This window comes from Temnothorax americanus, unplaced genomic scaffold (genome assembly GCF_048541705.1).
Source record: "Temnothorax americanus isolate GAGA-0224 unplaced genomic scaffold, ASM4854170v1 Scaffold77, whole genome shotgun sequence".
NCBI classification, from domain to species: Eukaryota; Metazoa; Arthropoda; class Insecta; order Hymenoptera; family Formicidae; genus Temnothorax; species Temnothorax americanus.
The window spans coordinates 151896-166095 of NW_027509800.1; the positions used below are offsets into that span (position 1 = coordinate 151896).

The following is a 14200-nucleotide window of genomic DNA, read 5'->3' on the forward strand; positions in this document are numbered from 1 at the left end:
CTGTGAAAATAATATAATACACGAATAAATCGGCCAATTTCCGCAAGAAAGGACTAATGTACACAGAAATTTGTTTCTTATCATAGAATACAAATTGCATTCACAGACAATTTGCGTTTCTGTAGAGTAAAAAATACTACAGAATAGTTCTACTCTTTGCAATTTCTGTGGACTCAGTCTTTTCCTGCGGAATGCTGACCTGATTATTTCCCACGAAGCCACAGTCTTAAGTACAACATATCTGTACCTGGAAAGCATATCATTAAAAATGAAAGTCACGAGATTAAATCGTGCACGACGTACATGTGTATGCCCGACTGGACCGAGTGACATGGCAACGGACTCAGGACAACATGCATTACAGTTACAGATACATAGGACATCGGTATTATGAATTGTAAATATAAACATCGTCGTCGAACGTTGTGTGTAGTAAACCAGTGTCAAAGTCCAATAGAATGGCCAGGTCGTATGCAGCAACAACGTCAGTAATGGAACAGGGAACCACCCAACACAAGTGCATATGTGTGTATGTTACCGTTTCGTATACATGTATGTATGTATGTATGTGTGTGTGTGTGTGTGTGTGTGTGTGTGTGTGTGTGTGTGTGTGTGCGCGCGCGCGCGCGCGCGTGTGCGTGCGTGTTTTACGTGTACATGCGTATGCTCATATGTAGTGTTTTACATACCGTTTGTCAGAGGAAAGTTACCTTACATCATTAGCTTATTAGGTTCCATCAATTGTTTTTTTTTACTGTGGATTTTTTGGATCTATATTTTAACGCTTAATTCCCCAAGGGCCATCCGGAGTTGCAACGGGTACATGAGAGTAACCAGCGAACTGCGGGAATTCTTCTACGCTGGCTGTGTTTGGTGCGCTCTGAGGCTGCTGTTGCTGCTCCCATGGTCCTCCTTTCACGATGAAGCCAGTATCATTCTCACTGCCACCGACGTTGTTACCGTCGTCACGTTGAGGTGAGCGCAAACTTTCACGATATTCATTCTCTATTACGTCTTGCATCTGCCATTACACATACATATATTTATTTATAAATTATAATTGCAGAATGATTTCTACTTACATTACGAATAGCTTTTAACGGATGTTACTTACGTATTCCTCCTCTAGATTCAGCAAACGATCCTTTGCATCGGCTACGTTCTCTTCCGCTCCCACGATCGTTACAATATTGGGGTCGGCATCGGTTTTTCTTGGAAACTTTATGTCGACTTTAAATTCATCCATTATTTTACGAATATTTCGACCTTTTGCACCAATCAAACGCGAATGAACTGCAGCGTTTATCTGCACTTCCTCTTTTGTCAAACCATTCTAAAGTGAACGAGAGAAAATAATAAATCGTAATGCGCAATTGTTTTAAACGCTAATTGCAAAAACATTCTTAAAAGTTTCACGAGGCGATTATTCTACTACTAACAATAAGCTGGGATTGTCTTGTAAAGGACAAAAATCCAAAGAGAACGAAAAAATAAATTATGGTACGTTGTTTCAATAGGAACGGAATTCATTAAAACACAAAGAAGAATATATTCATATGTTAATAAAAATTAACTCACCAATTCATTGACGATTTTCATGATGTCGTCTCGCGCTCTGTACGCGTTCTTCTCATATCCTGTTATTGTAATAATATGTTCCTCGGGATCACCCTTGCGCGGAAAGTTAATTTGAACTTCGTGATCACTACGTATTTTACTAATCACTGCTCCTTTTCGCCCAATAATTTTTGGGTGATATTCCGGATCAACTTCGAGCTAATTGAATAAATTATTTATGTATTTCATATTCATATTAACCAGATAACATTTCACGTGTTATTTTTCTTTTGACAATATTTGTCATCTTTTTCAGAACATATTAAATTATTTAAAAAATTAATTATATGATAATCTCACCTTTAATTCGAAAGATTTTAATGCTCGATCTTCTCGTTCGGCCTTCAAAGCCTCACATTTTTCAAGGATAGCTTCCTTGGCACTTTGAACGCACGACGGCGTTCCAGAAATCTAAGAAATAAATGAGAAATAAGTATATGAGACAAATATTTATATTAATTCCAGTAGTCATTTATTAAAAAAAAAAATTACTTTAATATAATCCAGTTTTTCCTCTGCTGGAGAAAGCATGATGTGTACATCATATGTATTCATTAATTCACGCACATCTTTACCTTTCTGCCCAATTATTGAACGATGGAAATCGAACGGTACATCAACCTAAATGCAAGAGGAAAAATTTTGCTTAAGACTGGTTTTATAACTGCAAGAACAGATCGATACAAAAGAATATGAACTAACTTGAATCGTAATAGGGACAAGATCGAGTAAAGCTTGCTTAGCAGCAGCAACATTCTCAGGTTGTCCGGTAATACGAATTATATCACAAGCTGGAATAGTTTCTCCACCTTCTCCATTTTCACCATTAACTTGTTCCGTTACTTTTTGCTCATCTAGAATAACATGCAAAATCAAAGTTTTTATAGATTCAATAAAATTAATAGTTCAATTGGTGAATTAATTTGCATATAAGAGACAATAAAAACTGATACTAACCGTACACATCGCGATCGGGGAATTTGATTTGCACGTCATATTCGGATGTTATGTTTTGCACTTTGCGACCCTTTGCACCCATCACTGTGCGATGGTGTCTTTGAGGTATTACACATTCCACTGTTACCATAGATTCCTGAATCGAGAAAACAATCGTGAGTATATAACGCACGATTGCATTCAACGTTTCTTCAACGAACTTACCAATTCTTGAACGATTTCTCGCATTCGTTGTTTCGCCGCTTCTATGCATTCATGTGAGCCCTTCAGACTAACGCGATCGCTATCAACGCCTGCCCGCGGAAATGAAATCTGCACACCGCCGCATTCGTCGGCAATTCGGTGCAGTACACCACCTCTTCGCGCTACGAAATGTCTATGATGCTTAGGATCAATACGAATTTCACCTTCGATAATATTGTCCTGGAAATATATCAAGAAAGGTTTCAGAGATAATTTATATTTACGTATACTTACACGGATTATTCGGAAAAAGAGAAAAAAAAACGATTCTCGTACAATCTCTTTAATTGTAGCTTCTAAATCGGCTTTAGCTTTTTCGACCGCTTCTTTCTTGCCCATAATCGTGATCACTTCCTTATCTTGATCTTCTTCCGTCGGGAACATAATTCGTGCACCCGTGGATTCTCTTATCTATAACAAAAGAGAAGAATTATATGAAAATTTACTTCCTAAATAGCATCTGGATGTACAATACTTATTACATCCATGCACTCTACCTTCTTGATGTTGGCACCATTCTTTCCAATGAGGAATTTATGATGTTGAATTTTGGCACGCACTTCAGTTGAGAAACTAGACAATTGCTTTTCATTGCTCAGTTCCAAAAGCTGCGCTTTTGCTTTCTCTACATCGTCCTTTGGACCTCTGATACTGACCTACATATGTGGATATGTATTTATTAGTAACAGTTTCAAATTTGATCAAAGAATGATCCATCTTTTTTTATCTTTTACCTTGTCGCTTTTACTTTCTGCCGTAGGGAATTTAATCGTGACGCCTCCACAATCTTCCATAATAGAATGTATCAATTTACCTCCCGTACCAATAAGCGAATTGTAAAACTTTGGTGGAATAGTAATCTCTTCGGTGACGATGTTAGCCTAGTGTAACAAATATGTTATGTCAGACATCTCTTACAATTATTTACGTTCGTTGCATGTGTATTTGTGTAAAACATTAACATATTACCAATTCATTTTGAATCTTTTGTATCATTTCTTTAGCTTTTTCCACATTTTCCTTTTTTCCAGTGATAGTTATAACATCACTCTTCTCACCTTCTGCAGGCAAATCGATTTTTGTTTGCGTCTCTTCCCTAATCTGTATATCATGTAATTCATATATAAATACAAGTATAAAATAAATTAGTGTTGTAATCAGTGAAATTTGATACAAACCTTACGGATATTAACACCGCCTTTTCCAATAACAAACTTATGAAACTGTTTAAAAATAGGTACTTCCAATACATGATTACTTTCGTTCAATTCTTTTACCAACTTCAATAGATGTTTATGGCACTTGTCAACGTCTTCTTTGGGTCCTCTGATTTTCACTATGTCTCCTTTTTCGCCTAAAAAAAATCGATCAACTGATAAAAAAACGTAGTAAATATTACGACTTTATTACAAATGCTTTATCACGACATTGCGAGGTAACGGAGTATGAAATAATAAATGTCGCTTACCTGGTCCAGGAATAGTAATTTGTACTTGATTAAATTTATCCCTAATCTCTTTGATATTATCTCCTTTATTACCAATTATGTTACGATAATGTCTGTGATCTATAATCACATCCTTTTCCTTTTCGTTTTCTAACTTTTTTACCATTTCTACGAGTTCCTATATTATTTATAAGATAAAAGCATTAGTTTTTTTTCCACTTATTTAAACAATACTTGCTGCTAGATAAAAATATAATACACATACCGTTTGAGCTTTCAATACCCCAGCAAGATTACCTTCGATGCGGATAACATTACTGCCGTCATTTTCAGAGATACTAATCACTACACCCGTTCCTTCCTTAACACGATTCACTTTAATAAAAACAGAATAAATTTAATGTAAACTTAAACATTCTTTTCTCTGTTATACCAAAAATGAAAATAATTGCAAATATTAAACTGCTCACCATTACAACCATTCTTCCCAATGATATGCTTGTAAAATCTTGGGTCAACATTTAATTCCGTGAAAGTAAGTTTCGCTATAAGATCATTGGCCATAAGCTGTAACTCATTTTGCGCTTTCTCTACTTCTTCGGGTGGACCTTCTATCTTGATTTTATCTTCTTTTCCCGTAAATTCGACGTTTACTTTTGGCATTTCTTGAGTAATTTTCTTGATATTTACACCTTTGCGTCCAATGATGTATTTATGTATCCATACCGGAGCTTCCACCACGGCAGTGCGAACACTGTTTGCTTTTTCATATACCTTGTTAAGTGCTATACGTAAATAAATGTATAATAATTAATGTTACCTAAAGATACAGTACTTAAAGAATATAATTAATAACATTTAATTTTTAAATCACTTACCCTGACCAAGCTTCTCCTGCGGTCCTCTAAGAGTTATGGTACCAGTTGCCGAATCAGATGCAGGCATTTCTACGCTCACTCCAGTTGTTTGTAATATTTCTGCTATGGTACTACCACGAGGTCCAATTACATACTTATGTTGAGATTTAGGAACTTCTACAGATACCGTAGTACATCTTTTCTCCTGGATTAAAAATTTACATATTACATACGCGTACTAATAAAATAATAAAATTAGAAAAAAAATAGTCTTATTAATCTACCATATCCTTGTAGATGCTCTCAATCTTTTGCTTTGCAGCCAAGACTCCTTCCTTCTCACCAGCTATGGTTATTTCATCCTGCTGCACCGATGCAGGAGGAATATTGATGCGAGCACCAGTTTCCGCCATCATAGCATTGAGATTTTCGTTATGCGCACCATATATAAACGGATGATATATTTTTGGCACAGTTATCCTTTCAAAAGCTTTCCTAGACTGCAACATTTATGACAAAACATGTTGTTGTGGGATTGTATATAAATGCATTATCTAAACAAGCACAATTATGTATTTATGTACGGTGATTTATTATTATAATTATTTTTAAAAGTTACCTGCTCATCAGAAATAACTCTAATTTCGTGTTCAGCCTTTTCAATTCCTTCCTTTGTACCTGTAATTGTTATTATGTCCGATTGATCTTGCACGCTAGGTACATTAATCTTGGTAGCGGTTTTCTGCTCAAGATCTTTCAGTCTCTGCCCTTGCTTTCCAAGAATCCAACGATGATGATCCTTAGGAATACTAATCTGCTTGCTTGCCTATAAAAAAAAGGAATTAATATAAATACAAAATAATTTATGTTTTGAAATACAAGATGTAGCGAATAATTTTAAACACCGAAGACATATTCTCCGTCTTATACAAATAAATACAAAATATAAATTATTGTAAACTAACGAGTTATAAACTTCTGTATAACGTATCTCTCTTAGTAGGAATACCTGAGTTTGAAACGTTGTCAAAATGCGCCGTTTGGCTTCCAGAACCTGATTTTGCTTTCCAGTTATAAGAAACGTTAAAGATTGATCCTTAGATGACGCAATTTCAATAATGGTGTTCGTTTCTTTCATGATGGTTTTACATGTACGAATAGATTCACGTTCGCCAAATTTATCACTATGATCAAATTTGCGTTCTTCCCCTGGCACACGGAACATCTACGCGGTAATAGAAAAATATGTAAAGAAACAAGTACCTTTTCAGAGTAGTATTTCGCAGCGCATAGTAAAATGTAATTCTAATAATTCTTTATACGGAGCTACAAATCCACGTGTATACTTGTAATTATTAAATTCAAAAGAAAGATTGCAAAATCTCTAAATTAAACAAGATTTTTGCAAAATCAATAAATTTTTATAAACTCTTTACCTGTGTAATAGTAATACGACCAAGTTGTAAGCTGTTGTTTATAGAAAATATGTTTAATTGTCCAGAGTTGGAACTAGATGATTCAGGGAGGACGGGGAACGTCTCGTCGTAAGTAGGTGGCTCGTAGGCCATTCCCTCTTCCATTACTGATTGCTGCTGCATTTTTCGGATGTCCTATTTCGTGCCAAGTCCTTACAGTAGCACTGTAATGCAAATAAAAAATATTCCACCTTTTTAATAATATCTTAATAAATATATCTATTCTTAATCATTAGTAAAATTAAATAATATGACAATGTCGATAATAATACGAAGATTAATAAACGTAACAAAACACACAATTATATTTTAATATACACATGTGCCATATTCGTAAATACAAACGCGCAATCATTTATATAAAAATTATTTGATTTTATTTCAGTTTTATATTATTTCCAACTATTTCGCGCGACACGTAATTAGCTTTAATTTTGCGACAAACGAGGAAAAGATTAATTATCACTGGCGGGACGTCAATAGGTAGTTATATATCGAAGATAATATTTCTCCCGCGGATGACCCGAATAATCGCGAGGGGATGTGTCCGAGCATTTTCACAAAGGTCAATCGAATCGCGATGGAATTTCGCAATTAACATTTTTTTCCCCTCTTTCGTACGATTTTTTCGTCGCGATACGAATTCTTCCGTGCCGCGAGTAGCCGCGGACGCGGAGACGATATTCTTTTTCCAAAGCCGACGGAATTTCACGACTCGGGGGAGCGTCGTGACCGGGGATCGACAAGCAGATGCGGGGATGCGGGCTAAGTGCACGTCAATGACCAATGGCTGAGACAGTGACCACCATATGGAGCGTTAACTTGACACGTCACGAGATCGCTAACCTCTCGCCTCTCGCGTCGGGGCCAACATCGGCAGGTTGTGTGGCAGGCTGTGGCGAGTGGCGACCCGCGACGAGAAGAAACGATCGCAGAGAGAAACGGAGGGACGTCGAGAGACGACGGGACCGCGTGGCGGATCAGGCGAGTGGCGAACGTGGTGTGGCGATGCCGGAAAAGGAGGAAACTGGAAAGGCAGGCAGGAACGCACGCACGTTTCCCCGCATAACACAGACAGCGGGACAACAGTTGTAAAGAGGTTGCTACTTACTCTACCGTAATAAAGAAATCCGGCCAAGTAATAAGCGCGTATTACGTAGCCAGTTTAACGGTGATTTGCCTGAAACAATACAACGTCGGTTACGAGGAGTGAGCGGCGCACTTCGGGGGGGGATTACCACGAGATCTAATTAAATTAACGTGGAGCGGAATTATCGCTCCATTACCACGAAACTCACGACTCTCCTTACCGGTAACGCAAAGTGAAATGAGACGGAGGGGCCTCGGACCCTCGGACGGCAGAAAGTCACCAGTCACCAGTCACCAGCCACCACCACCGCGATCCGGGAAATACGCAAATACGATAGGTTTGCGTCACAACGGGACGCCAATGTCGCGATCGCAAATTACCACGTGCGATCGCTCTGATCGCGCATTGTGGACCGATTGGACGTCGTCGCCGTCGTTGTCACGCAATTGGATATCGCGGATACCCGGTGCTTTCCAATGAGAACGCGCGCACACACATGCAACGCCACACGATTGGCTACTGACTAGGAAAACTTTCGCCTAAGGGTTGGGGTCAACCGTGTGACGTACCCTGTGCAACCCCTAGAATCGGCTGCTTTCACCCGAGGCTCGACTGGCCTGAGTGTGCAAGTGTCGCGTGTCGCAGCTTCTGTCACCATTCACCATTGCTCTCAGCGGGGTCCCGTTTGACAGATCGGCTTCCACTTCTCAATTTTGTTTCTTTCTAAACAGCCGGACTCCGAAGCCAAGCTTCCACACGGTCCACACCGTCCACACTTCCACATCTCGCTCTCCGTCAGATGGTCAGACTCGTCAGGCGGAGTCGACGCGACGATTTTGTACGGATTACGCGTTAACCCGTCGATCTCGACACTACGACGGAAGACAGAAGACGGAATAGACGGATACCTGCTGGCCGAATCAACCCCGAACGATTTAATAATGCGGCCGTCCCTTATGCAGATGACATGACATTCGTGCGCACAGTGATGAGGACCTGCGATACTAATCGCCGAGTACTGCCGAGTGCCGTTAGCGAAAGCGAAAAATGTTCGTCAGAGATCCCTGTGGCATCGTATGCATTATCGTCACCTATATGGCGGTATTTTACGCTGACTACGTCGTGGTACGATCGATCGTGTTGCACACTACGCAAGACAAGTTGGCATAACGTTGAAATATTTATTTATGGCAAAAATCATTACAAACACTCAGATCTCGTCAAATTTTTCACACTTTACGTCGCTTACTTGCACACTTACTCGCGCATCTCTTTTTTTTATAGCCTTTTTAATTTACTATTTACTATAATCTTTGGTGAAAAATATTTTTAGCAACGTTACTTTTTTGTTATCACAATAAGAATGCCCCACGAACATTTACACTTTTGTCTCAAGTATGTGGAAATAGTCATCCGATACTTTGGCTGCTACCTTGCCACAATCCGCCGCGTTACTCCAGAAAGGACGCGCAAAGATTCTAATATTTCCAGAAAACTTCTGCATCCTTTCTTAAACCGTAACGTTCATACCTCTTAACAAAAGAGAAGAATTATATAAAAATTTACTTCCTAAATAGCATCTGGATGTACAATACTTATTCCATCCATGCACTCTACCTTCTTGATGTTGACACCATTCTTTCCAACGAGATATTTATGACGTTGAACTTTGGGACACACTTCAGTTGAGAATCTAGCCAATTGCTTCTCATTGCTTAGTTCCAAAAGCTGCGCTTTTGCTTTCTCTACGTCGTCCTTTGGACCTCTGATACTGACCTATATACATGCGTATGTATTTATTAGCAACAGTTTCAAATTTGATCAAAGAATGATTATCTCTTTTTCTCTTTTACCTTGTTGCTTTTATTTTTAGGGAATTTAATCGTGACGCTTCCACAATCTTCTATAATAGAATGTATCGTGTTACCTCCCGTACCAATAAGCGAACCGTAAAACTTTCGTGGAATAGGTACTTCCAATACATGATTACTTTCGTTCAATTCTTTTACCAACTTCAATAGATGTTTATGGCACTTGTCAACGTCTTCTTTGGGTCCTCTGATTTTCACTATATCTCCTTTGTCGCCTAAAAAAAAATCGATCGACTGATTTAAAAAACGTAGTGAATATTACAACTTTGTTACAAATGCTTTATCACGACATTGCGAGGTAACGGAGTATGAAATAATAAATGTCGTTTACCTGGTCCAGGAATAATAATTTGTACTTGATTAAATTTATCCCTAATCTCTTTGATATTATCTCCTTTATTGCCAATTATGTTAGGATAATGTCTGTGATCTATAATCACATCGATCGATACATCCTTTTCCTTCTCGTTTTCTAACTTTTTTACCATTTCTACGAGTTCCTATATTATTTATAATATAAAAAAAAGCATTAGTTTTTTTCCCATTTATTTAAACAATACTTGCTGCTAGATAAAAATACAATACACATACCGTTTGAGCTTTCAATACCTCAGCAAGATTACCTTCGATGCGGATAACATTACTGCCATCATTTTCAGAGATACTAATCACTACACCCGTTCCTTCCTTAACACGATTCACTTTAATAAAAACAGAATAAATTTAATGTAAACTTAAACATTCTTTTCTCTGTTATATCGAAAATGAAAATAATTGCAAATATTAAACTGCTCACCATCACGACCATTCTTCCCAATGATATGCTTGTTAAATTTTGGATCAACGTTTAATTCCGTGAAAGTAAGTTTCGCTATAAGATCATTGGCCATAAGCTGTAACTCATTTTGCGCTTTCTCTACTTCTTCGGGTGGACCTTCTATCTCGATTTTATCATCTTTTTCCGTACATTTGACGTTTACTTTTGGCATTTCTTGAGTAATTTTCTTGATATTTACACCTTTGCGTCCAAGGATGTATTTATGTATCCATGCCGGAGCTTCCACCACGGCAGTGCGAACACTGTTTGCTTTTTCATATACCTTGTTAAGTGCTATATGTAAATAAATATATAATAATTAATGTTACCCCTAAAGATATTCGGTACTTAAAGAATATAATTGGTAACATTTAATTTTTAAATCACTTACCCTGATCAAGCTTCTCCTGCGGTCCTCTAAGAGTTATGGTACCAGTTGCCGAATCAGATGCAGGCATTTCTACGCTCACTCCAGTTGTTTGTAATATTTCTGCTATGGTACTACCACGAGGTCCAATTACATACTTATGTTGAGATTTAGGAACTTCTACAGATACCATAGTACATCTTTTCTTCTGGATTAAAAATTTACATATTACATATGCGTACTAATAAAATTAGATAAAAAATAGTCTTATTAACCTACCATATCCTTGTAGATGCTCTTAATCTTTTGCTTTGCAGCCATGACTCCTTCCTTCTCACCAGCTATGGTTATTTCATCCTGCTGCACTAATACAGGAGGAATATTGATGCGAGCACCAGTTTCCGCCATCATAGCATTGAGATTTTCATGATGCGCACCATATATAAACGGATGATATATTTTTGGCACAGTTATCCTTTCGAAAGCTTTCCTAGACTGCAGCATTTATGACAAAACATGTTGTAGGATTGTATATAAATGCATTATCTAAACAAGCACAATTATGTATTTATGTGTAGGGTGATTTATTATTATAATTATTTTTAAAAGTTACCTGCTCATCAGAAATAACTCTAATTTCGTGTTCAGCCTTTTCAATTCTTTTCTTTGTACCTGTAATTGTTATTATATCTGATTGATCGTGCCTTCTAGGTACAGTAATCTTGGTAGCGGTTTTCTGCTGAAGATCTTTCAGCCTCTGCCCTTGCTTGCCAAGAATCCAACCATGATGATCCTTAGGGATACTAATCTGCTTGCTTGCCTATAAAAAAAAATTAATGTAAATACAGGCTGCGCGGTCCATTTGATGTTACAAGTGCTTCGAAGCGTTCTCTTCTTCTTCTTCTTCTTTCTTCATTGAAAGAAAGAAGAAGAAGAACGCTTCGAAGCATTTATTGTAGCATCAAATGGACCGCAGCCACAAAATAATTTATGTTTTAAAATACAAGATGTAGCGAATAATTTTAAATACTGTAGACATATTCTCTGTCTTCCACCAGTCACCACCACCGCGATCCGAGAAATACCAAAATACGCAAGTCGCAAATACGATAGGTTTGCGCGGGACGCACGTGCGACGTGCGACGCATGCGACGTGCGATCGTGCGATCGCTGATCGCGCACACAACTGCGATTGGACGTCGTCGGTCGTTGTCATGTCACGCAATTGGATATCGCGGATACCCGGTGCTTTCCAATGAGAACGCGCGCGCGCGCGCGCACATACGTGCAACGCCACACGATTGGCTAATTCTTTTTTTTTTCTTAATACTGGCACCTGCCTCTAGTTTCAAGGCAATATGGCCAGGTGTATATGTATGTGCGTATGTGTAATTGCATGTGTATGTCCGCGATGTCTTGAACTCGGGTTGATGCCGTAGGTTCGTTGGGCCCAAGGAACTACGCGGATCACTTCCCCCTGCGGCCACGATTGGCTATTGATTAGGAAAACATTCGCCTAAAGTCGGGACTTTAGGCCTAAAATCAACACCGTGTGACGTACCCTGTGCAACCCCTAGGGCCCTAGAATCGGCTGCTTTCACCTGTGGTGTCTGCGATTGTCGCAGGCAGTCGCAGGTCGCAGGACGCAGGACGCAGCTCCTGTCACCACCGCTGTCAGCGGGGTTCCGTTTGACAGATCGGCTTCCACTTCTCAATTTTGTTTCTTTCTAAACAGCCGGACTCCGAAGCCAAGCTTCCACACGGTCCACACCGTCCACACTTCCACATCTCGCTCTCCGTCAGATGGCCAGACTCGTCAGGCGGAGTCGACGCGACGATTTTGTACGGATTACGCGTTAACCCGTCGATCTCGACACTGCGACGGAAGACAGAAGACGGAATAGACGGACACCTGTGCTGGTCGAATCAACCCCGAACGATTTAATAATGCGGCCGTCCCGTATGCAGATGACATGACATTCGTGCGCACAGTGATGAGGACCTGCGATACCAATCGCCGCGTGCCGTTAGCGAAAGCGAAAAATGTTCGTCAGAGATCCCTGTGGCATCGTATGCATTATCGTCACCTATATGGCGGTATTTTACGCTGACTACGTCGTGGTGCGATGGATCGTGTTGCACACTATGCAAGACAGGTTGGCATTTGGCGTAACGTTGGAATATTTGTTTATGGCAAAAATCATTACAAACACGCTCAGATCTCGTCGAATTTTTCACACTTTACGTCGCTTACTCGCACACTTACTCGCGCATCTCTTTTTTTATAGCCTTCTTAATTTACTATTTGCTATAATCTTTGGTGAGAAATATTTTTAGCAACGTTTCCTTTTTTGTTTGCAGCCTATGGTGTCCTTTCCATATAATAGCGTTTAACACTGTTGTACTTCTTCTAATGATGGCACATTTGAAAGCCGTCTGCAGCGATCCGGGTATAGTACCCTTACCGCAAAGTAGAATGGATTTTTCCGATATTCATGTCTCTGGGGGAAGCGACGACCACGAGAGTGACGAGAAAGATGATTGGACGGTGTGCACTAGGTGCGAAACGTATAGACCACCTAGAGCTCATCATTGCAGAATTTGTAAACGTTGTATCAGAAGAATGGATCATCATTGTCCATGGTAACTATGAGTTGCAATGAGTTTGTGAAAAAAAAATTAACGTAACTAGTTTTTAAAATTAATCTCATAAAAAATGTTTGACGTACAAAATGATATTGAATTTATTAAAGACTCGCAACTGAATAATGTTTAAGGATCAATAACTGCGTCGGCGAGAGGAATCAAAAGTACTTCATACAATTTCTGGTATACGTTGGTGCGTTAGCTATCTATGCTATTATTTTAGTCATTACGTCTTGGCTCTATGACTGCCCACAGTGCAATAACGATATTGCGGTCAAACAAAATCGCATGTATGTATTTACATTCTAATGGGAAATTTATGACGACTGGAACACTAATATTGAGATTGTTTTGCAGTTTACATTGTGTGATATTAGTTTTGGAGTCGGCATTATTTGGTATGTTCGTCGTAGCGATTCTAGTTGATCAGTTCCAAGCGATTCTAGGCGACGAAACTGCTGTGGAGCGCGTGCAAGGTATCCAACAACGTTATCACAATAAGAATACCCCACGAACGTTTACACTTTTGTCTCAAGTATGCGGGAAGAGTCATCCGATACTTTGGCTGCTACCTTGCCACAATCCGCCGCGTTACTCCTTCAGAAAGGACGCCTATTTAATCGATCACGAAGTTTGAGATTATATACAAAACGAGTGTGTTATGTGTCTGTACACAAATGTGGTATTTTATTTTTTTTATATTTATTTTTTTACGTACAGTATATTAGAGTAATTCATTCCTTGGATCAGTACCTTAATACATCTTTGTACGAATTATTGACATAATATAGATTTGAGACTTGTAGCTATAAC

At 38.9% G+C, this 14200-nt stretch overlaps 3 protein-coding genes across 7 annotated transcripts; 1 reads left to right on the plus strand and 2 right to left on the minus strand.

Moving 5' to 3' along the window:
* Window positions 1-550: 550 nt before the first annotated feature.
* Window positions 551-8132, minus strand: Dp1 (satellite-binding protein 1 Dp1). 3 transcript variants are annotated; one of them, XM_077423111.1, is made up of 23 exons: window positions 7907-8132; window positions 7708-7776; window positions 6558-6760; window positions 6131-6346; window positions 5741-5947; window positions 5406-5621; window positions 5143-5326; window positions 4735-5049; window positions 4530-4639; window positions 4286-4442; window positions 3996-4171; window positions 3787-3918; window positions 3552-3698; window positions 3315-3473; window positions 3094-3228; window positions 2779-2997; window positions 2575-2710; window positions 2320-2471; window positions 2110-2238; window positions 1918-2028; window positions 1579-1776; window positions 1115-1333; window positions 551-1021 (listed from the first exon to the last, which is right to left on the minus strand). In XM_077423111.1, exons 3-23 carry the CDS (start codon window positions 6717-6719, stop codon window positions 779-781), a joined length of 3723 nt encoding a protein of 1240 aa, XP_077279237.1. In that variant the 5' UTR covers window positions 6720-6760; window positions 7708-7776; window positions 7907-8132; the 3' UTR covers window positions 551-778. The 3 variants fall into 3 exon arrangements, with proteins under 3 accessions (XP_077279237.1, XP_077279238.1, XP_077279239.1); XM_077423112.1 differs by having other exon boundaries at window positions 7895-8132; XM_077423113.1 differs by lacking the exons at window positions 7708-7776; window positions 7907-8132 and adding an exon at window positions 7443-7461.
* A 715-nt stretch (window positions 8133-8847) lies between these two features.
* LOC143906831 (vigilin-like) lies at window positions 8848-12440 on the minus strand. 2 transcript variants are annotated; one of them, XM_077423121.1, is made up of 10 exons: window positions 12303-12440; window positions 11355-11561; window positions 11021-11236; window positions 10766-10949; window positions 10354-10668; window positions 10149-10258; window positions 9889-10057; window positions 9540-9772; window positions 9304-9462; window positions 8848-9218 (listed from the first exon to the last, which is right to left on the minus strand). In XM_077423121.1, exons 3-10 carry the CDS (start codon window positions 11150-11152, stop codon window positions 9165-9167), a joined length of 1356 nt encoding a protein of 451 aa, XP_077279247.1. In that variant the 5' UTR covers window positions 11153-11236; window positions 11355-11561; window positions 12303-12440; the 3' UTR covers window positions 8848-9164. The 2 variants fall into 2 exon arrangements, with proteins under 2 accessions (XP_077279247.1, XP_077279246.1); XM_077423120.1 differs by lacking the exon at window positions 12303-12440 and adding an exon at window positions 11772-12083.
* On the plus strand, window positions 12078-14192 carry Dnz1 (DNZDHHC/NEW1 zinc finger protein 11). 2 transcript variants are annotated; one of them, XM_077423140.1, is made up of 5 exons: window positions 12078-12180; window positions 12477-12897; window positions 13103-13384; window positions 13519-13677; window positions 13745-14192. In XM_077423140.1, the coding sequence occupies exons 2-5, from the start codon at window positions 12785-12787 to the stop codon at window positions 14022-14024; spliced, it is 834 nt and encodes a 277-aa protein (XP_077279266.1). In that variant the 5' UTR covers window positions 12078-12180; window positions 12477-12784; the 3' UTR covers window positions 14025-14192. The 2 variants fall into 2 exon arrangements, with proteins under 2 accessions (XP_077279266.1, XP_077279265.1); XM_077423139.1 differs by lacking the exon at window positions 12078-12180 and having other exon boundaries at window positions 12434-12897.
* The last annotated feature ends 8 nt before the right edge of the window (window positions 14193-14200 follow it).

Excerpts from the sequence above, each read along its gene's own strand:
- Dp1 (XM_077423111.1), bottom strand. The coding sequence starts at position 6,719 with ATGCAGCAGCAATCAGTAATGGAAGAGGGAATGGCCTACGAGCCACCT. Across the intron at positions 4,640-4,734 it reads TGGGAAGAATGGTTGTAATG|TGAATCGTGTTAAGGAAGGA; the intron begins GTGAGCAGTTTA and ends TTTTTATTAAAG. Across the intron at positions 3,229-3,314 it reads ATGGTGCCAACATCAAGAAG|ATAAGAGAATCCACGGGTGC; the intron begins GTAGAGTGCATG and ends CTTTTGTTATAG.
- LOC143906831 (XM_077423120.1), bottom strand. The coding sequence starts at position 11,957 with ATGACAACGACCGACGACGTCCAATCGCAGTTGTGTGCGCGATCAGCG. Across the intron at positions 10,950-11,020 it reads AGAGCATCTACAAGGATATG|AAGAAAAGATGTACTATGGT; the intron begins GTAGGTTAATAA and ends TTTTTAATCCAG. Across the intron at positions 9,463-9,539 it reads CTAAAAATAAAAGCAACAAG|GTCAGTATCAGAGGTCCAAA; the intron begins GTAAAAGAGAAA and ends GCATGTATATAG.
- Dnz1 (XM_077423140.1), top strand. The coding sequence starts at position 12,785 with ATGTTCGTCAGAGATCCCTGTGGCATCGTATGCATTATCGTCACCTAT. Across the intron at positions 12,898-13,102 it reads TTGCACACTATGCAAGACAG|CCTATGGTGTCCTTTCCATA; the intron begins GTTGGCATTTGG and ends TTTTGTTTGCAG. Across the intron at positions 13,678-13,744 it reads GCGGTCAAACAAAATCGCAT|TTTACATTGTGTGATATTAG; the intron begins GTATGTATTTAC and ends ATTGTTTTGCAG.